Source organism: Sapajus apella, unplaced genomic scaffold (assembly GCF_009761245.1).
Source record: "Sapajus apella isolate SASKATOON/1434 unplaced genomic scaffold, GSC_monkey_1.0 scaffold137, whole genome shotgun sequence".
Taxonomy (NCBI): Eukaryota; Metazoa; Chordata; class Mammalia; order Primates; family Cebidae; genus Sapajus; species Sapajus apella.
In genome coordinates this window covers 122,941-143,980 of record NW_022437077.1, presented here as the reverse complement: position 1 = coordinate 143,980, position 21,040 = coordinate 122,941, and the positions used below count along the sequence as shown (strand labels likewise).

Genomic DNA, 21,040 nt, shown 5'->3' with positions numbered 1-21,040 from the left:
AAAGATGTGCTGCCAAGAGGGGTCAAGGGATACTGTCTGTAGCTGCCAAAACAAAAAAGCTAAGGGGGCAAGTGTTTTATTGGAGCAAGGTAACCCAAACAGCACATAAAATAGTAATGTCAGTAGTGTGGGAAGAGGAAGGGAAGAGCAATTCCCATCTTTTAAAGCTGGAAGTCAACAAGTAATAGCTAAAGTCAAGAAGTAGAGGTACAGGCAAGTACATTATTTATTAGCAAGGAGGACCAGAAACAGCAGTGTAAACTAGAACTAGGAAGAGTTTCTCCCTGAACTATTTTATTCTCTGCAACTCTATGCATATATAGCTTTGACTAAAAGCTTAAAATTAAAAGACGAACAGGAGAGGCCCAGGCCCACGTACTAAGGGGAGCTCATAACCTACTAAAATTCTCTCCATTCCAACTCGACCATAGATGTACCGTCCTAGTAATTCATGTACAAAAATAGCTCAGAAGCCTTGATGTTTTTAAAATTCATGTTCCCTCTGGATAGGTAACGTGCACTATCACCAGAAAGAAGTGCTGGCAGAAGTAAAGTGAGACGGATGAGGAATTAATTAGAAGGGAATCAAAACTGAGGAAGTCTTTCTGCTTTGATGTGACCCGTCAACACAAACTGCTTTGGTGAGAAACTCCAGAAGACTGACACTGCATTCCCGCACAGGCCCCTGAGGCCTCCCTGCCGCTTCTCACCCGCTGAGAATCACTGCAGCGCTGACTGCAAAAGGTACTTCTCCTGCCAGTTTGACCATGGGCTCCATGGTGCTCTCACTGTGCTGATGAGACTCTTCCCTAGCCTCTTTCCAAGTCCTAAATGTGGAACTAAATCTCTTGTTTTTGAGACAAAGTCTCACTCTGTCACCCAGGCTGTAATGCAGTGGTGGGATATGGGCTCACTGTAACCTCCACCTCCTGGGTTCAGGCAATTCTCCTGCCTCAGCCTCCTGAGTAGCTGGGATTACAGAGGGGCATCACCACACCCAGCTAATTTTTTGTGCTTTTATAGTAGAGACAGGGTTTCACCATGTTGGTCAGGCTGGTCTCAAACTCCTGACCTCAAATGATCCGCCCGCCTTGGCCTCTCAAAGTGCTGGAATTACAGGCAAGAGACACCACACCTGACCTAAATGTGGTGCTGAATCTCTTTTAGTGTAGCCCTGGGTGCACCTCAATCTTTATCCAAAACCTGGAGAGGAGGCCCTTTCTGACATGAAGATACCATGATTCTAGCCAATCCGGTCATCTTTTAAGAAAAATCTCTGCTGCTGACCATGGTGGCACATGCCTGTGATCCCAGCTACTCAAGAGGTTGAGGTGGGAGAATCCTTTGATCTCAGGCCAAGTTTAAGGCCAGCCTGGGCAACTCCTGTTTCTTAAGAACAAAAAAGGTTTCAAAACAACATTTAAAAATAAAAATGTGCAGGCCTGTTAATGATTTAGGGGGACAGTGGAGTTCAGAATAGAAACTGTGTCCTATGAGCAGTGGAGCATGTGAGTGCAATGGCGTGATCTCAGCTCACTGCAACCTCTGCCTCCCAGGTTCAAGTGATTCTCCTGCCTCAGCCTTCCAAGTAACTGGGATAACAGGCACACACCACCATGCCCAGCTAATTTTGTATTTTAGTAGAGACGGGGGTTTCTCCATGTTGGTCAAGCTGGTCTCAAACTCCCAACCTCAGATGATCCACCCGCCTCGGCCTCCTACAGTGCTGGGATTGCAGGCGTGAGCCACAGCACCCAGCTTTTTTTTTTTAGGATGAAGTCTCATTCTGTTGACCAGCTGGAGTGCAGTGGCTAGTCACAGGCACTCATGGCAGCTTCAAAACTCCTAGGTTCAAGTGACCCCCTGCCTCAGCCTCTCCAAGTAGCTGGGACTACCAGTGCACCTAGCTCGAGAATAACCACCCTTGGAGAGACATCTAACTGGGTTGAGGAAGGAGACAGGATGGGTCTTGAGCTGTGCCATTCAATATGGTAACCACTAAAATCAGATACAATGTGAAATTCCATTCCTCAGCGACACTAGCCACCGTTCAAGGGTTCAGTAGCTACATGTGGCTAGTGGTTACCATAGTGGACACTGCAAATAAAAGAACATGGCCACTGTCACAGAACGTTCTATTGGAGATGCAAGGTGTCAAGGAAGGCACTTGGAGATACATGAGAATATTAAAGTGCCTAGGAAGAAAAGCAGTACAGAGTGACAAATCTGGCTACAACAAAGGATGCGGATGCCTTTGAATGTCAGAAGGGAAGGACAGAGTGCCACGGAAGCCCCGCAGAGGGCAGGTGATGCAGCGCGAGGTGCAGGGAGGTCCTCAACAGAGCAGAGAACTTGAGAAATGGCCACCGTGGACGGTGGAATCATAAGCTGATGGAAAAAAAAAGAACTTGGATCAGAACACAGGTGTCTGGCCAGGCGCGGTGGCTCACATCTGTAATCCCAACACTTTGGGAAGCCAAGGTGGGTGAATCACTTGAGGTCGGGAGTCCAAGACCAGCCTGGCCAATACAGTGAAACCCTGTCTCTAGTAAAAACAGAAAAAATTAGCTGGACTTGGTGATGCACGCCTGTAATCCCAACTACTCAGGAGACTGAGGCAGGAGAGTCACTTGAACCGCGGAGGCAGAGGTTGCAGTGAGCTGAGATCATGTCACTGCACTCCAGCCTGGGCGACAGAGCAAGACTCTATCAAAAGGAGGGAGGGAGGAAAGAAGTAGGGGGAAGAAGGGAAGGGGGAAGGAGGAGGAAGGGCTGGGCATGGTAGCTCAAGCCTGTAATCCCAGCACTTTGGGAGGTCAAGGAGGGTGGATCACCTGAGGTCAGGAGTTCAAGACCAGCCTGATCAACATGGTGAAGCCCCATCTCTACTAAAAATACAAAAATTAGCTGGGCGTGGTGGTGTGCGCCTATAATCCCAGCTACTCAGGAGGCTAAGGCAGGAGAATCACTTGAACCTGGGAGAGGGAGGTTGCAGTGAGCTAAGATCACACCACTGCACTCCAGCCTGGGTGACAGTGAGACACTGTCTCAAAAAAAAAAGAATCAGCAAGCAGAAAGGTTCTAGAGCTGTGGTGCCAGGCAAAAACTCTGAATGAAGTAAAACTGTCTTCCTCCAGGAAGGCACCTTCTCTGAACCCTTCTGCAGTCACCTAAAACTGCTTTAAGAAAGTGCAGGAAAAAGACACTTTGGTCTAGGAAAGGAAAACGGCTCAAACCTCACAGAAGAAAAACTCCCGATGTCAAGTCTCAGAAGATTTCCCCAAAAGCAAAGGATTTTACAGAAAGATCATTCACCTAAGCACTGCCTTCATTTCTCAAAGGCTTGAACGCCTTCATCTACCAGACACAGGTGTTAAGACCTCTCAATCACGACTTTTACCATGCTCATTTCTTCCCCGAGAGCAAAAAGACTACCCAGTCCAAATGCACTTCTACCCCACCCCAGGTCAGCAACAGAACCCTCTGTCCAGAGTTTTATGTGGATCCCGAGTAAATACATCTGGTAATACTGATCAGCTTGGAGAGGTACTCGAAAGTTAACATGCTCAACTACCTCCTCACCCCCCACTAACCCACCCCAGCCACCCCTAAGGATCCGTAATCGTTTGGAAACCATTGGAATAAACCCTTCAAATTCTCCCCAACTGCCCATCTGAAATGTGAAAGCATAGTTCGCCCACAAGGGGGCAACATACCAGAGCCTGGGTTGGAGCCCAAGAGAACGGAGGAGGGCGTCTCCCTGGAGCCAGAAAGGTCGAGGGTCTAGAAATACAAGAAGAAAAAGATGAACTCAAGGCACTGAGGCCAATGGAGTCCCCGCAGGGAAACCCAGGGAGCCACGAGGGTGCTCCATCACTGCCCCCAAAGCATCTCAGTGCCCTCTGCCTGGCACGGTCTGGTGGGAGTGATGGGCACAGGGCGGCCAGGTGGCCAAACCCTGGTGCCATCTCCCACATGAACAGGCTGGAACACAGCACCGGGGTGACCCCTGACTCCACTCTAGAACCCTCCAACATTCAGTGTTCCCTGAACTCCACTAACAGATCCCTCTCCAGATTTTTGCCCTGTCCACAAAGAAGGTATATTACTTCAAAATTCTATCAATCAGTTTGCTTTTAATTGATGCTAGTCTCTGATTAGGCAATACTACCAGTGAAAACATGTTTTAACTTGACAGTCTAATGATTTATCTTTTTCCTAATATTCACTGAAATAGATATACAATAACTAAAAACTGTAAAAAACTATATACTCATGAAAATAGTCTGCATACCATCAATGTCACATACATCACACCCTGGCAAACAAGGAGGTGAAACCTTCATGGCCCAATATGGCTGCCACTAGCCACATGTGGCTACTGAAATCGCAATTAATTGATATTAAATTAAATTGTAAAATCAGGTCCTGGCTCACACTAGCTACATTTCAAGTGCTCAAAAGTTGCATGTGGCTAGCAGCTACCATATGGATGGGAGGTACAGAACATTTCCTTCATCACAGAAAGTTCTGTGCAACACTATTCTACACTTTGAGAGTCCCCAGGGGAGAGTACTGGGGGGCAGGTGCCAGGTCCCACATACACCAGTTCGGGCTCCATATTCCCACACATCCACTAGAAATTCTGGCACACTGTTAAGACTCTGCATTCCTCCAGACAAGCCTCCCACAACATAAAACATTCAGGGGTGGCAGACACGGGGTCTTAAGTCCACTTGGCACAAAGGGTTGATGTCACCAGCCAAAGTCATGGGGGGGATCCTCACCGAGCCACTGTCCTTGCTTTTCTCAGCGGACGTCTCCTTCTCTTTGGAGGCACTGGCCGTTTCTGAAGGTGCTGACTGTGTGCTCGAGGAGCTCCCCTGGGATGATTTGTTTAGTGTTTCTGTGTTCACCTCAGCATCCGCTTCCTGCTGAGGAGCAGTAGCTGGGTACAAAGGAGAGGCAGAAACGTCACATGTACACACAATATGATGATTTTGAAACATGCCTGGAGCTCCGTCCTTCACCCAAGGCTTAGCCCTACCCAGGGCGTAAGGTGTAGGCTCGAGGGAGGTAGATTACCAGAATTTTCCAGAAGTTGGAATTCCAAATTTTAACATACACATGATTTTACTTTTTTTTTTTTTGAGATGGAATCTTGTTCTCTCCCAGGCTGGAATGCAGTGATATGATCTCAGCTCACTGCAACCTCCATCTCCCAGGTTCGAGTGATTCTCCTCTTAGCCTCCCAAGTAGCTGGGACTACAGGTGCCCACAACCACACCTGGCTAATTTTTGTATTTTTAGTAGAGACGGGGTTTCACCATGTTGGCCAGGCTGGTCTTGAACTCCTGACCTCAAGTGACCTGCTCACCTTGGCCTCCCAAAAAAAAAAAGTGCTGGGATTACAGGTGTGAGCCACCACTCCCAGTCAACATGTTGATTTTTAATGGTTAGCAATTCAAGTTTTATTAAATCATTCTGGAGATGAAAATATATTCTTGGAACAAATTAAGCCCATTAACAAGAGCCAGCCTACAACTGCCAATTTAGAGTTACTCTATTTAATCACTTCTAGGTGGAGACCTGGATTTTCAGCCCCAGGGACTTGCTTCCTTCTAAGGTGGGACAGGAAAACCACATGACAGGCGACATGCTGTCAGAGGCCCAGAGCATCTGGAGGTGGCAGAAACTTGGATACACAGAAAAACAGGGCGTTTGGGAGGAATTTAGGAAGAACAGACATAATTATGTCACAGAAAAAGGAAGGCCTGAAAGACACTTTGGCCATCTTGGCAAAACAGCAAAAGGCTCATCAGACACATTCCAGAACTTAGGGAAAACACAAGGAGACTTCACTCCAGGAAGAGGGCAAAAGTGTCTACAAAGAAGACATCTCCCTGAAGACTGAAGAACAGAGCAAGGTATGCTCCAATATTGCCATTTAAAAATAATAACAGATTTTTCTAGAGCAAGAGCTGGCAAGCAAGGACTCTGTTTTACTGGCGGACAGCCACGTCCATCCATTTACATTTCACCTATGGCTGCTTCTGCACTAACAGCAGAGTTACGTAGTAGCAACAGAAACCACATGGTGTACAAAGCCTAAAATATTCACTCAACCTCTGGTCAAGGTTCTCACACTTGAGTCATTTACACACCACCTTTGCAAATTTTGCCAATCTGCAGACATACTACCTGATTGTATTATTTGTGTGACACTTGAAATTCTTTAAAATGGAAGTGTTTAATTCCAAGCATACAAATGTAGTATCATTTGCCATAAATAAAAGCTAATTGTAAAAAATAACTTACGGGCTGGGCATGGTGGCTCACGCCTGTAATCCCAGCACTCTGGGAGGCCAAGGCAGGCAGGTCACTTGAGGTCAGGAGTTCAAGACCAGCCTGGCCAACACGGTGAAATACAAAAATTTCTATCTACTAAAAATACAAAAATTAGCTGGGCGTGGTGGCATGTGCCTGTAATCCCAGCTACCCGGGAGGCTGAAGCAGGAAAATCACTTGAACTTAGGAGGTGGAGGTTGCAGTGAGCCAAGATCGCACCACTGCACTCCAGCCTGGGGGATAAGAGCGAAACTCTGTCTAAAAGTAATAATTTATAAAATAATATTGATAAATTCTAACTAGATAGTGCTTCCTGCTGGAGGCTCCAGGCCTGAGGACTGCTTGTTCTATGGTTGGAAAGGTTGATTATAAATATTACAGCAGTTTTTTTTTTTTTTTTTTTTTTGAGACGGAGTTTCACTCATGTTACCCAGGCTGGAGTGCAATGGCGCGATCTCGGCTCACCGCAACCTCCGCCTCCTGGGTTCAGGCAATTCTCCTGCCTCAGCCTCCTGAGTAGCTGGGATTACAGGCACGCGCCACCATGTCCAGCTAATTTTTTGTATTTTTAGTAGAGACGGGGTTTCACCATGTTGACCAGGATGGTCTCGATCTCTTGGCCTCGTGATCCACCCGCCTCGGCCTCCCAAAGTGCTGGGATTACAGGCTTGAGCCACCGCGTCCGGCCTTACAGCAGTGTAAAACACAGGTTCCAAACCAACACTTTTTACTTAAAGAAATTGGAAATCCCTATTATTTAAAGCCACAAGTCCATTACTGCCAAAAAAAAAAAAGTGTCTCAACCTCAATACTACTGACATTTTAGGCCTCAGAAGAGATCAAGGGTTCTACAAAGATCAAAGGTTCAAAGTGCCCATGGCTCATGACTTAGCTATGCATCTGCCCAGCTATGCGCCTGCACACTGCTCACCAGAAGAAACACAGTTGTTTTTGAGTGAGAGTGTCCAGGAGCCAGGCAAGCTCCCTGGTCAATCAGCCGTGACCCCTGAGGTCCACAGGAGAGACCAAAGCCCAGCCACTGCAGCCCAGAACAGAAGGCAGCCCCATGGGGCATTACCTGACTGAGTACAGGACTTCATGTGTTCGGGCCAGTGAGCTTGCTGGCAGGGGTAGTCGCAGTAGCTGGTGTTCCAACAGCAGTAAAAGATGGCCTCCTTCTTGCAGTTGGCACACCACTGCTTCTTCTTGGTCTCGTCCACCGCCTGCTGCTTCTCCAGCTCCAGCTGCTTCTTCACCTCGGCGATGAGCCGGTCCCGCTCCTGCTCCAGGCTCTGCCGCATCTCCGCCATGGTCAGCTCTGGTGGAGGAGGGGAAGAACGCTCATCACCTGACCCCAGCCTGGGACACGGGGCTATTCCTGTCCCCAGATTCAGGCAGACAAGGGTGCAAGACCCCACTGGGAAAAGCCCTGTCTGTGTACGTGTGGGCAGTAACCTAGCTGGAGTCTTCATCTATAAACAGGACGTTCATCATAGTGACCAGATGGCGCTGCCTGTTGAGAGTGAATGTGAGGTGCCCAGAGTGGAGATAACCCCCCCAGGGGATTTTCAACCCCAGACTACATTCTGGGAATTCCTCAAAGTAACCCTTGAAACAGCCACCACTAAACTCACTTTCCAGCCGATGATTCATTAACATAAGGCTTTCTCCCCCTACCAAATACCTATATAGCACCTACTACATGGAGGCACTGTTCTATGTACTTTGTAACTATTAACTCACGCCATCCTCATCCTAATAATCCTACAGGATAAGTACTACTATTCTACCCCTTTCGCATCTCTACTAAAAGTACAAAACTCAGCCAGGCATAGTGGCACACACCTGTAATCCCAGCTCCTAGGGAGGCTGAACCTGGGAGGCAGAGGCTGCAATGAGTCGAGATTGCTCTACTGCTCTCCAGCCTGGAAGACAGAGTGAGACTCTGCCTTAAAAAAAAAAAAGGAAAACGAGAAGAAGCAACATCTAAATAAGTGTCTAGAAAGAATGAACCACGGGCTCCTCTCCAGGCAGCTCTGAAGGGATTGAAGTCTGTAAGGTGTGGCTTAGATGCAGACCACAGGTGAGCCGGAAGGCACACTCGGGCCTGGGTCCCCAATTTAAGAGTTTTCCTGCTGGCTGCCAGCAACCTGTCTGATACTATGTGAGGGTCTGAAGCAATCGCTCCTACCTTTGGGGAAAAGCTTATCTATACAGAATGACGGGCCAAAACCTCTGTCTATCTAACCCAGGGACCAATGAAGTATCTTTCTCCACACTGAGCGGTGCATGGGAAGCATCCAGATGTTGTTAAGTGCCCAGCATTCAATGAACAGGGTGAAGACTGCCTAGACTTGAACTGTGGCCACGTGACTTTCAACAACTTCCTCAACATGTTAGTTTCTTCACTTGAAAATGGCGGGGGTGGGGGTGGGGGTGGGGGTGGGGATGGGGATGGATATGTCCATGGCATGCAGGTGTGGGAGAAAAAAAAAAAGGAAAAACAAAAACCAGGGATCTAACAGATCCCTTTATCACCAGAGTTTCTGTAATAAAATTAGTGAATTCATGAAAAAGTATTTAAAGTGGTTTCTGTACAAAGTTATAAGCTTCACGAGCGGGAGCTACTATAGTGATCCTTGTTGTTTTATTTACTTTTTATTTTTTGAGACGGAGTTTCGCTTGTTACCCGGGCTGGAGTGCAGTGGCGCAATCTCAGCTCAGCACAACCTCCACCTCCTGGGTTCAAGCAATTCTCCTGCCTCAGCCTCCCGAGTAGCTGGGACTACAGGCATGTGCCACCATGCCCGGCTAATTTTTGTACTTTTAGTAGAGAAGGGGTTTCACCATGTTGACCAGGATGGTCTCGATCTCTGGGCCTCGTGATCCACCCGCCTCGGCCTCCCAAAGTGCTGGGATTATAGGCATGAGCCACCCCCCCCCCAGCCTACTTTTTATTTTTTTGAGATAGGGTCTTGCTTGTTTGCCCTGGCTGGAGTGCAGTGGTACATAGTTGACTGCAGCCTCAACTTCTCAGGCTCAAGTGATCCTCCTTCATCAGCCTCCCAAAGAGCTGGGAACAAGGACACACACTACCAGGCCCAGTTAATGGTTTAAAAGTTTTGTGTAGAGATGGGGTTTCGCCAGATTACCCAGGCTGGAATCGAACTCCTGGGCTCAAGCAATCCTCCCATCTGGGCCTCCCAAAGGGCTGGAATTACAGGTGTGAGCTGCTGTGTCTGACCAATCCTCATCATTTTATTGTTGAAGCTGATGTTCTAAAACAGAGGAAAGTGGGGATCCCACCAACATACCAGCTCTTACACCTGGTTTCTCCAGGCCAGACTCTCAGGAGTCTGTAAGTTCTCCCTGTAAGTCATACAATCCTAGCCTAGTTTTAATTGCACTCACATCTGGGCTTGACTACAGAGGTGCAAAGAAGTTCACACTCAAAACCCCCCTCCATTTAGACCAGTGTGTCAGGCCTTACCCAAGTTGTGTTTCATTTCAGAGAGCTCTTGCTGGTGCAGCCACTGGAGCTTCTCTATCTCGATCCTCAGCCTGCGGATCTGGAAGAGGGAGAACAAGACTCTTAAAAAGCTGCCTCATGCAATTCACCAGCAGGGCCCAGCAGCTCAGCCATGGCTGGCTGTAAGGAGTATGGGACTCATGCTAACCTTCCCACAGCTATAGTCCAGAGAGGTGACCAGTGGGTGAACCCAAAGTCATCAGAAACACTGGTTCAGAAAACCAAGTATACACAGGCCATTGATTCCAAGAAATACTGGCACGAGGAGAAGCCACTTAAAGTGACAAGGACCAGACTTTCATATAGATAATGTTAAAGGTTTGATTAGGATTTTGGTCTTTAAATATGAAACAAAGATAGCTAGATTTCCTCTTACATAACAACATGGGGGACCATTTAGCATCCATACTTACTCACCTACAATTCCAAAGCCGGACATCTCTGAAAACCAAAGGGTATTTCTGGGTAGGGGAGGTGTCACTTTGGGGCCAAACTCATTTAGAAGGGAAAATAAAAAAATAAACTTGACCTGATCTAATAGAAAACTAATTAAACAGTGTTTTGGCCGGGCGCAGTGGCTCACCCCTGTAATCCTAGCACTTTGGGAGGCTGAGGTGGGTGGATCACCTGAGGTCAGGAGTTCAAGACCAGCCTGGCCATCATGGTGAAACCCCATCTTTAAAAAAAAATTAACTAGGCACGGTGGCACATGCCTGTAATCCCAGGTACTTGGGAGGCTGAGGCACGAGAATCTTTGAACCCAGGAGGTGGAGGTTGCAGTGAGCCAAGATCATGCCGCTGTGCAGCAACCTGGGTGACAGGGCGACACTCTGTCTCAAAAAAATTAATTAAAAAAATAGTAACGAACAGTGTTTAATTATCACAGTGGTTCTCAACTGGGGCAATTTCGCGTACTCTGCCCTGCCATGAGAATGTCTGGAGTCATTTGTGGTTGTCACAACTGAGCAGCATTACTGCCATCTGTGTGAAGAGGACAGAGATGCTGCTGAACATCCTACAACGTGCAGAGCAGCCCCACAACAGACACTCACCTGATGCAAAGTAGTGCTAAGGCTGAGGAAACCTGATTTATTCATGTAGTGTGAACAATCACATTTCACTGCAGAAATGGTGTCTCTAATTGTGGGGGACTGCATATTACCTCTCTAAAATCCAAAAAATTCTGGCATACATCCGGACCCAAGGTTTCAGGTAAAATATTATGAACCCATTTTTTCTTTTTTTTTAGACAGAGTCTTGCTCTGTCACCAGGCTGGAGTGCAGTGGCACAATCTCAGCTCCCTGCAACCTCCGTCTCCTGGGTTCAAGCAATTCTCCCGCCTCAGCCTCCTGAGAAGCTGGGATTACGCTAATTTTTGTATTTTAGTAGAGACGGGGTTTCACCAGGTTGGCCAGATGGTCTCAATCTCTTGACCTCGTGATCCGCCCTCCTCAGCCTCCCAAAGTGCTGGGATTACAGGCATGAGCCACCACACCCAGCCATGAACCTGTATTTTTAATCACACCCCAATTCTTACAATGTACAAACAAGAATGAAGGTGTTTCTAAAGCATTATTTTTATCCCTTCTTATTTGATGTCCCAAGTATAATCATAAAGAAGGTCATATTTGCAAAACTATTCAAGGGGATTCCTTGATTTTTCTTGGGCCTCTCTTAAATCTTTGCATTCATAATGTTTTCTGTTGAAGGGACCACTAGGTCGCCTTCCTGAAGATTTTCTCCTCTTCACCTAAGCACCAGCCTAATGCTGCCAAGTCCTAAAAGGTCAATGGCTCTGCAAAGGATTCCCACAGTTCTCCAATGTCACCTTCGATATGAGACCTCTGAAAGTCCTGCCACTTGTCATTTCACCTGATAACCTGTTTACATCTGGCTCACATTGTACCATCCACAGACAACCAACAAGTGGCCCACACTCCAAGCCCTGATAGGGAATTAGCCTAAAGGGGAAGTTCAGGGGAGGTATATTTTTATAAGTGGACATTTTGTAAGTGGATAGCTTAATTTTTTTCTTTTCCTTAAGAGATAGGGTCTCACTCTGTCACCCAGGCTAGAATATAGTAGCACAATCATGACTTATTGTAGCCTCAAACTCCTGGGCTCAAGCAATCCACCTGCCTCAGCTTCCTCCAGGAACCAACATCTCCTACTTGTTTTTTAAATAGTTTTGCAGAAACAGGGTTCCACTACGTTGCGCAGGCTAGTCTTAAACGCCTACCCTCAAGCAATTCTCCCACAGCTTCCCAATGCGCTGGGATTACAGCCACCATGCCCAGCCAATGAAGTGTTTTAACCACTTTCTTCTCTAGGCAATCACATAATTATGGAGACTCCAGTATACAAATTCTTGAACCATAAGAAGCACTTGTATTAAAAAGTCCGAACTTACAGAGAAAATGCAGGAGCCAGTTTTACGCAAAGCTAAAAGAACCGGTGTCCAATTTCACCACTAGGTGAACTGAGGCTCCAGTTTTGGCTGTTAATTAGAAATGAATTGATCACACAAAGCAGGGCATGTCTCCACAGCCCCAGCCATCTGGCTAAAGGAAAAAATACCCCCATCAACATTCACAATCAGTAGAGCCAGCCTGGTAACCGCAGTCAGGGCCCAAGCGGGGTTTCCAGAGAAGCTTCTTCATGGTACCACCTTTACAGCGGCCCATAAAACACTCTTAGCAAATAAGGAATTCATGTGTCATCTCTGACCTCAGCTATTGTGCTTCCAGTAGTGTTTTTAGAAAGATCGTTGTATATTTCTGTCATTGTTCCTTTTATTGCGTCCATCATCTGAAAGATAAAAACAGCAACAATTCAGCTGATCATTTCTCGGAGGCTTTTCCAGGTGACAAATACCTAAAATCTGTCTGTATATAGCAGAGGTTCTCCACTCATGGCAATTTTGTCCCTCACAAGACACTGGGCATTCCTGGTTGTCATGACTGGTGCAGGAGTAAGGAGAAGGGGCTGCTACTGGCTCTAGAGGGTGGAGGCAGGGACGCGGCTAAACTTCCTGCCTGAACCATGCTAAATGCACAGAAGGCCCCTGCCCAACAACCAACCACCTATGAGCCCCAAATGTCATCAGCACTGAGAATGAAAAACCCTGGCATTAACAGGATAAGAATCTCCATCGAATTCCCTGTATCGGATGGTGGTAGCACTTCACAACCATAAAGCTAGTTTCCACACCCACAAGCTGAAACAGGAGAGGCCAAATGTGGCCCCCAGATTGTGCAGATTGTGTGTGTGTGTGTGTGTGATGGAGTCTTGCTTTGTTACCCAGGCTAGAGTGCAGTGGGCGATCCTGGTTCACTGCAACCTCTGCCTCCCAGGTTCATGCAATTCTCCTGCCTCAGCCTCCCAAGTAGCTAGGATTACAGGTGTATGCCACCATGGCTGGCTTTTTTTTTTTTTTTTTTTTTTTTTTGGCTTTTTTAGTAGAGACACAGTTTCCCATGTTGGTCAGGCTGGTCTTTAACTCCTGACCTCAAGCAATCCACCCACCTTGGCCTCCCAAAGTGCTGGAACCTCTGCACCCGGCCCCAAGATGTCTTTTATTTGGCCAACACTGTAGGTTCAAGAGAGGGATTACTTTGTTGTCATTTTCATTCTTTCCCCTTAAAAAACCAGTACCATTTTAGTGAGGTATATGCATATACCACACCATTCATCCATTTCAAGTGTACAATTCGATGGCTTTTAGTACCTCAGAGTTGTGTATCTATCACCACAATCAATTTCACAACATTTTTATTACCCCAAAAAGAAAATCCCACTTCCCCTCACTTAGTCTTCACCTCCCAGCATCCTATCCCCTCCTCCCGAGCCCCTGACAACCACTGATCTGCTTTCTGTCTCTCTGCATTTGCTCAGTCTGGACATTTCACATAAAAGGAATCACACAACTCAAGGTCCTCTGTGACTCACACATCCGTACTGCGCCAGACAAGCAGAACTTCATTCCTTTTTATAGTCCATTGTACAGATATGGGTGGTTTGTCATTTTAATGCCTTCAGTCAGGGCATTGTCTTTGCAATTCATTCCCCATCTTCTTTTTCTTTAACTATCTGACCCCTGAAGGCATCAGCCAGTTGGTGACATCAGCTAAGGTCCATGCAGCAGGCACCCAGGAGTTTGCTGACTGAATGTGTTCGTAGGATGAATTTCTCTCCTACCTCCCACCTGCCGGCTGGCCCTTCACCCATCACAGCAGAAAGAGGAGGGGACAAGAGATCAGGCTCTGTCTCGGGCCTGGCTTGACTGCTGCTGAGTCTCTCCAGCACTTTCCAGATGCTGCAATTCAGGAAGAAGGCAGGACAAAGACCAGCCTCATATCTGATGCCTCACCATCCATAGCCTCTCAGCCTCGGTTTCCCCATGCAAAAACAAGGAGAACTGTATGTCCCCCTGGTAGGGTGTGCACAAGCCTTAAACAAAAAAACCATGCAAAGACTGTGGCTCCGTACCTGCGAGTAGGTGATCATAAAGAAATATCCATTCACCAGGCACAGTGGCTCATACCTGTAATCCCAGCACTTTGGGAGGCAAGGCAGGTGGATCACCTGAGGTCAGGAGTTCGAGACCGGCCTGACCAACATGGTGAAACCTCACCTCTACTAAAAATAAAAAAGTTAGCCAGGCATGGTGGCGGGTGCCTATAATCCCAGCTACTCAGGAGGCTGAGACAGGAGAATTGCTTGAACCTCGGAGGCAGGGGTTGCAGTGAGCCCAGATTGCACCATTGCACTCCACTCTTGTCAACAAGAGTGAAACTCCGTCTCAAAGAAATATCCATTCATCTTATTTTTAAAGAAAAATACATTCATATAAGTATGCAATTGTGTGACTGCTGCCAATCCCCAAAATAACCCACATTCACCCCAAAATGGGAGTAAAATAAATAAAATCTCTGTTGAGATTTCCGCTCCCGGCTTGCTGCAGAGCCCACACCCCGCTGCTGCCAGCAGTAACACCGCACTTTCCGTGGCTTTACCATCCTCCTGCGCCTGCCTCCTTGCTCTGTGGCACCCACCCATGTCCATTTTTTAAATTACAACTAAATGGCTTTACAAGAAAACTTTAGAAAGTGTATGAAATTCAATACACTGCTAATGCAATGGTCACATTCCATTTCAAAGATATCATGCATTCGTGGACTGCCTTTTACTCTTAACTTCCAAATATAGCAAAGACTTTGACATCAGTAAAGAATACCACTCTGCCAAAACACACAGATCTTCGTCTTCCACTCCAGGGCACCTCAGAAGCGGGAAAAGTTCATCAGCTCCCAAAAAATGTTACTGTTTTTTGTTTTTTGTTTTTTTTTAACTGCAAAGAAAACACCTATCAAAAAAGTCATTCCTGACCAGGCACAGTGACTCACACCTAAAATCCCAGCATTTTGGGAGGCCAAGGTAGGTGGATCACTTGAGGTCAGGAGTTCAAGACCAGCCTGGCCAAGATGGTGAAACCCCATCTCTACTAAAAACATAAAAATTAGTCAGGCATGGTGGCAGACACCTGTAATTCCAGCTACTTGGGAGGCTGAGGAGGGAGAATTGCTTGAATCTGGGAGGCAGAGGTTGCAGTGAGTTAAGATCATGCCACCTGCACTCTAGCCTGGGCAACAGAGTGAGACTCTGTCTCCCAAAAAAAAAAAAAACCTACAAAGTCATTCCTCAGTATTGCTGAAAGAGTCACGGGGAGCTGGGGGCAGTGTTGCATGCCTGAAGTCCCAGCTACCTAGGGAGGCCAAGGTGGGAGGGTCACTTGAGTTTAAGAGCAGTCTGGGCAACAGGGTACCCCCCAACTCTAAAAAAACAAAAAAAATTTTTTTTTTTTAGTAATTTTTTGAAGAACAAGGGGGATGCAAAAGATAACAAAATTAACATGGCTGCAGGGGCTGAGAAAACAGCCTTTGTGCCAACCACTCATCTGATCCACTCAGCAGGCCTTACTTTCCCATTCATAAACTAACAGCTGGGACCAAATCAATGGAAGGTAATGTAAGGGACAACCCAAGGCAGAACAAGAGATCATTCAGGCAACACCAGACACCTGCTTAAATCATTAATGAAAAAATTACCCCCTTTCAATTCCCTAATAATCCTATAGATCGCTTCAGCAAGAAAGTCTCCATTTGGTGCTGTTATACCTTCAACACCTCAGGACAACCTTCCCATCTTTTTTTTTTTTTTTTTTTGAGACAAAGTTTTGCTCTTTCACCCAGGCTGGAGTGAAGTGGAACAATCTCAGCTCACTGCAACCTCTACTTCCTGGATTCAATCAATTCTCCTGCCTCAGCTTCCTGAGTACCTGGGATTATAGGTGCCCACCATCACACCAGGCTAATTTTTGTATTTTTAATAGAGATGGCGTTTTGCAATGTTGGTCAGGCTGGTCTCGAACTCCTGACCTCAGGTGATCCTCCTGCCTCAGCCTCCCGAAGTGCTAGGATTACAGGCATAAGCACCACACCCAGCCTTTTTGTTTTTTGAGACAGGGTACTGCTCTATCCATCCAGTGCAGTGGTGCAATCATAGCTCACGGCAGCTTCAAACTCCTGGGCTCAAGTGATCCTGCCATCTCAGCCTCCAGAGCAGCTGGGACTATGTATCACTCTGGCCAGCTAATTTTTTTTTATTTGTAAAGACAGGGTCTCGGTATGTTGCCCAGGCTAGTCTTACATTCCTGGCTTCAAGTGATCCTCCCACTTAAGCCTCCCAAAGTGCTGCAGTTACAAGTGTGAACCACTGGCTCAAACAGCCACACTGAATCTGAAGAAGAGTTGCTTTAAAAAGTTATGTGCCAACAGTTTGTGGGCCAGTAACATTTGTGGTCAGCAGGCTTGTCTGAAATGCACAGTCACTCACAGACAGGTTAAGTGCACACTCTCTAGGGCCTGGCTGCTATCCTTCAAATTCCAGCTTGGCCGTTCACTGGCCTGTGAACCTAGACACACTGTGTAACCTCACTGGGCTTCAGTTTTCTCATCTGTAAAACTGGGGTGATAACAGTACCTACACTTCATCAATTTGCCATAAAGATTGAGTAGGTAACATACCAAAAGTGCTGAGGACAACATCTAGCCCAGAGTAAATGCTATGCAAACATACTGCCACCTTACCTGGAAGGAAGGCAGACTCTAAGTAGGCTCCCAAAGATCCCAACTTACTGATACTTTATGCCTGTCTATAATCCCCTCCCTCTGACCTAGCAACTTGCTTCTAGCCAATGGAATACAGCAAAGGTAATGGGGTGTCACTTCTGTGATTAGCCTCCCTAAGCCTGTGACTTCCCTCTTGTCAGCAGCCTCTCTCCATTGCTGGTTTTTGAGACAGAGTTTCACTTTGTTGCCCAGGCTGGAGTGCAGTGGCATGATCTCAGCTCACTGCAACCTCTGTTTCCTGGGCTCAAGCCTCAGCCTCCTGAGTAGCTGGGATTACAGGTGCATGCCATCATGCCAGGCTGATTTTTCGTATTTTAGTAGAGACAGGGTTTTACCATATTGCCCAGGCTAGTCTTGAACTCCTGAGCTCAGGCAATGCACCCACCTCAGCCTCTCAAAGTGCGGAGATTACAGGTGTGAGCCACTGTGCCCAGCCTCCATTGCTGATTTTGATGAAGCAAGCTGCCATGCTGGGGGGCCCAGGCCACCAGCCCTCAAGGAAGTGAATCTTGCCCATCACCACCTAAGTGACCTTGAAAGTGGATCCTTCTGCAGTTAAGCCTTTGTGTGAGTCCCAAACCCTTGCAGACTCCTTGACTGCAGCTGCAAGAGATACTGAAGCGGAGAACCCCGTGGAGCCGTGCTCAGATTCCTGACCCCCAAACACTGTAAGATAATAAACGTATGTGCTGTGTAAATCTGCTAAGTTGTGTGGTAATTTGTTCTGCAGCAACATTAACAATTATGCCTACATAGAAGGAATAAAAAGCAACATGACCAATGAAAACTCATTTGTGTAAAAAAAAAAAATTCATATATATTTATCTCACCATTCAGAAACAAAAAAGATTCCTCTTCCTTCAACTCAATATAACAAAGCTAATTCTTTATCATTAAGACTATAAGATTTCTAGAAACAGGCTGGGCGTGGTGGCTTACACCTGTGATCTCAACACCTTGGGAGGCCCAGGCAGGAAGATCACTTGAGGTCAGGAATTTGAGACCAGCCTGGGCAACAAAAGGAGACACTGTCTGCATTTAAAAAAAAAAAAAAAAAAAAAAGAATTCTAGAAACAACCATACACAACTATTTTCGATCATTCTTTCCAAAAACTAGAACTGTTTACTCATCAGTATTAGTAATCTACTCATCAATGAATAAATTATTATTACCTACTTAGTAATTTACTAAATAATTTCAGTAGATTGTAAAATCAATAGCTATTGTTAAGTTACTGATAATATTTAAGGCCAATAAAAAGAAAGTCCAACTGTCAAGCATTTACTGCATGTCAGGCACTGTTCTAGGCCTTAGCAGTGAGCAAAACAGACAAAATCCCTGCCCTTGTGGAACTGACATTCTGGTGGTTATTACTACCATGGTCTAATGACGACAGGATACACAGCACATCCGTCCAGGGCACTCTCACATGACACTGAGAACTGCAGATGGTATCTACCAGAATTCAACAACGACCATAAAAGCACTTGGCAGGCCGGGAGCGGTGGCTCACACCTGTAATCCCAGCACTTTGGGAGGCCATGGTGGGTGGATCACCTGAGGTCAGGAGTTTGAGACCAGCCTAGCCAACATGGCATAACCCCATCTCTACTAGAAAAATATAAAAATTAGCCAGGCCTGGTGGCACACACTGTAGTCCCAGGAGGCTGAGGCAGGAGAATTGCTTGAACCCAGGAGGCAGAGGATGCAGTTAGACAAGATGGTGCCACTGCACTCCAGCCTGGGCAACAGAGTGAGACTCTGTCTCAAAGAAAAAAAAAAAAAAAAAAAAAGTAGATGGCATATTAAGAGAAAAAAAGAGCCTGTGCTGAGACAGTGCCCATGAGTTTGACCACAACAGGCAATCCTGCCCACATGCCTCATAATGGGGGTTGTACCCCAGAGGACAGGAAGGTGGGAGAGGGGTCCAATCAGTCCCCTCCCCATCCATCTTGATTCCTGGAAATATCAAAGTGTGGGCATCTCACCTTGCCAGCATTTTAAGTCTCCTGTCACTTCTACTTCACGTGTCTACTAAATGCAAAGCAAACCCCCGGTCAGCTGTTCACTGAAGGATCAGTCATGTGTTCCAGTGCCCTAATGAGTGACGTGAATTCTCAAAGGCAGTTTTGATTATATGTCATTTGCACTTTATGAACTGACTTTAGAATCTAAGCCCACTTGCAGTAAGAGTCAGACCATTCTACGCTTCTCCATTAGACCCAAATGAAAGAATGGGGTCTTGGGAGAGCCTGTTAAAAAAAGGGGGGAGGGGGTCTTCCCTCCTAACCACTCCCTAAAGCCTGCCAGGTTAAGACACCAATGCTTCCCCTCAGGAGCCTGAGGTTCTGGCATCCTGCCAGGTGCCTGCCATCTCCACGGCAGCTCTCCCATCCACTCACTTTGCTAGTGTACTTGGCAATATCGGCGGCGACATCGGCTGAGGCGGTGGCGATGGGCAGGTCAGCGTTGACTGAGGACACGAGGGTGCTCGTGGACCCCGAGCTGGTGACCAGGGGCGATGACTGTGTGCTGGTCACCAGGGTGATGGTGGACGTGGATGGGCTCTGTGTGATCTCCTTCTGCTGGACAGCTAGGAAGGCAAAGCATCCTGATTACCCCACGATTGTGGGAAGGAACCGTCCCAGCACAGAGCTGTGGTGTGGAAGCAAAGCCCCTAATATATGTCCTGAGAGCTTTTCTACTTTTAAATGACAAAGATGGTTCCCTCAACCAAACTCTATCCAGGTTTCTTGACTAGGCCCTAACCTTGCCCAGGAAAGACAGTTTCTAAGAGCTCAAGAATGCATTTCTAGGATGACCCCAACCCCCACTTAAAGTGCCTGTCTGGGAAAACTCAATGCTGCCAAGAGAACTGAGAGTTTTTGTTCCGGCCAACACCTGAAGACAGGACCTCAGCAACCCAGTCTCTATGGGGGAGTAGGGGCCCAACTTCATGAAGTGCCTATTAGCAAAGGAGATGGGTTTTACAAAGACCAACCCCTCATCTTGCTTTTGTGATGTTTAACTTCCCTGACTCTATTAAACCCCCACTAGCTCCCATCCCTACTCCCTCATTCTCCCTTCAAAATGCCCAGTCACCTCCGTACAAATCAAAGTTAATTTCAGTTCATGCTAGACTCTTGCCTATATTATAGTAGTATATTACCGATTTAAATGTCTTTACCCCTTTAACTAGGCTCTATTTTGACATAAGACAATCTGAAGCAATCAGCCTCTTTTTGGCAGCACTCTTCCCCCCCCGCCCTTTTTTTTTTTTGAGACACAGTCTCGTTCTGTCACCCAGGCTGGAGTGCAATGGTGCAATTCTAGCTCAATGTAACCTCCGCCTCCGAGGTTCGTGGGATTCTCATGCCTCAGCCTTCTGAGTAGCCAAGGTTACAGGCATGTGCCATCATGCCCGGTTAGTTTTTTGGGGTTTTTTTCCCCCATTTTAGTAGAGATGGGGTTTCACCATGTTGGCCAGGCTAGTCTTGAATTCCTAGCCCCAACTGATCTGCCTGCCTCGGCCTCCCTAAGTGCTGGGATGACAGGCGTGAACCACCATGCCCGACCCTCTTCTTGGCAGCAATTAAACTCCCCTGGGAAGCCTCCCGCTTACAGGACATGAAGACAGAAGACAGGAAGCAGTAATCCCAGTCTCAAATATCCTAGACTCAGCTTTGCCCCACCAACTTTTTAAACAGCAAAATTCATCCAACTGTACTCTCATTTTGCCTGTCCAATTTTTCAAGGCCCACTCCCTTGCCATCTTTGAAGGGTTTCACTGGAGGCCAATTCCAGAGGTAACCACCTTTTAACCTCACATCCTGCCACTCACGAGCCCCACTTAACAGGGTGCACTATGAGTTTCAGTTGAAGAACCCAACCTTTGAGGATCTAAATGCAGGTTTCCTGGTAGAAAGAGATCTACATCAATGCTCACAAAAGCCAGGCAAACTGGTAACAAC

At 46.8% G+C, this 21,040-nt stretch overlaps 1 protein-coding gene across 19 annotated transcripts in view; it reads right to left on the bottom strand.

Annotated features, from left to right (window-relative positions):
• The window catches only part of ZMYND8 (zinc finger MYND-type containing 8), a 138,187-nt gene that overhangs the window by 4,219 nt on the left and 112,928 nt on the right, over positions 1 to 21,040 (bottom strand). For all 19 annotated transcript variants that reach the window (XR_004264346.1, XM_032263602.1, XM_032263593.1 and 16 more), the window contains 6 exons: positions 19,472 to 19,662; positions 12,606 to 12,686; positions 9,839 to 9,917; positions 7,427 to 7,666; positions 4,788 to 4,948; positions 3,717 to 3,783 (listed from right to left, as the gene is read on the bottom strand). Coding sequence is in view for 18 of the 19 variants with exons in the window: in XM_032263602.1 (XP_032119493.1) it covers positions 3,717 to 3,783; positions 4,788 to 4,948; positions 7,427 to 7,666; positions 9,839 to 9,917; positions 12,606 to 12,686; positions 19,472 to 19,662 (819 nt within the window). In the remaining variant the exon portion in view is untranslated. The remainder of the gene's footprint in view (positions 1 to 3,716; positions 3,784 to 4,787; positions 4,949 to 7,426; positions 7,667 to 9,838; positions 9,918 to 12,605; positions 12,687 to 19,471; positions 19,663 to 21,040) is intronic.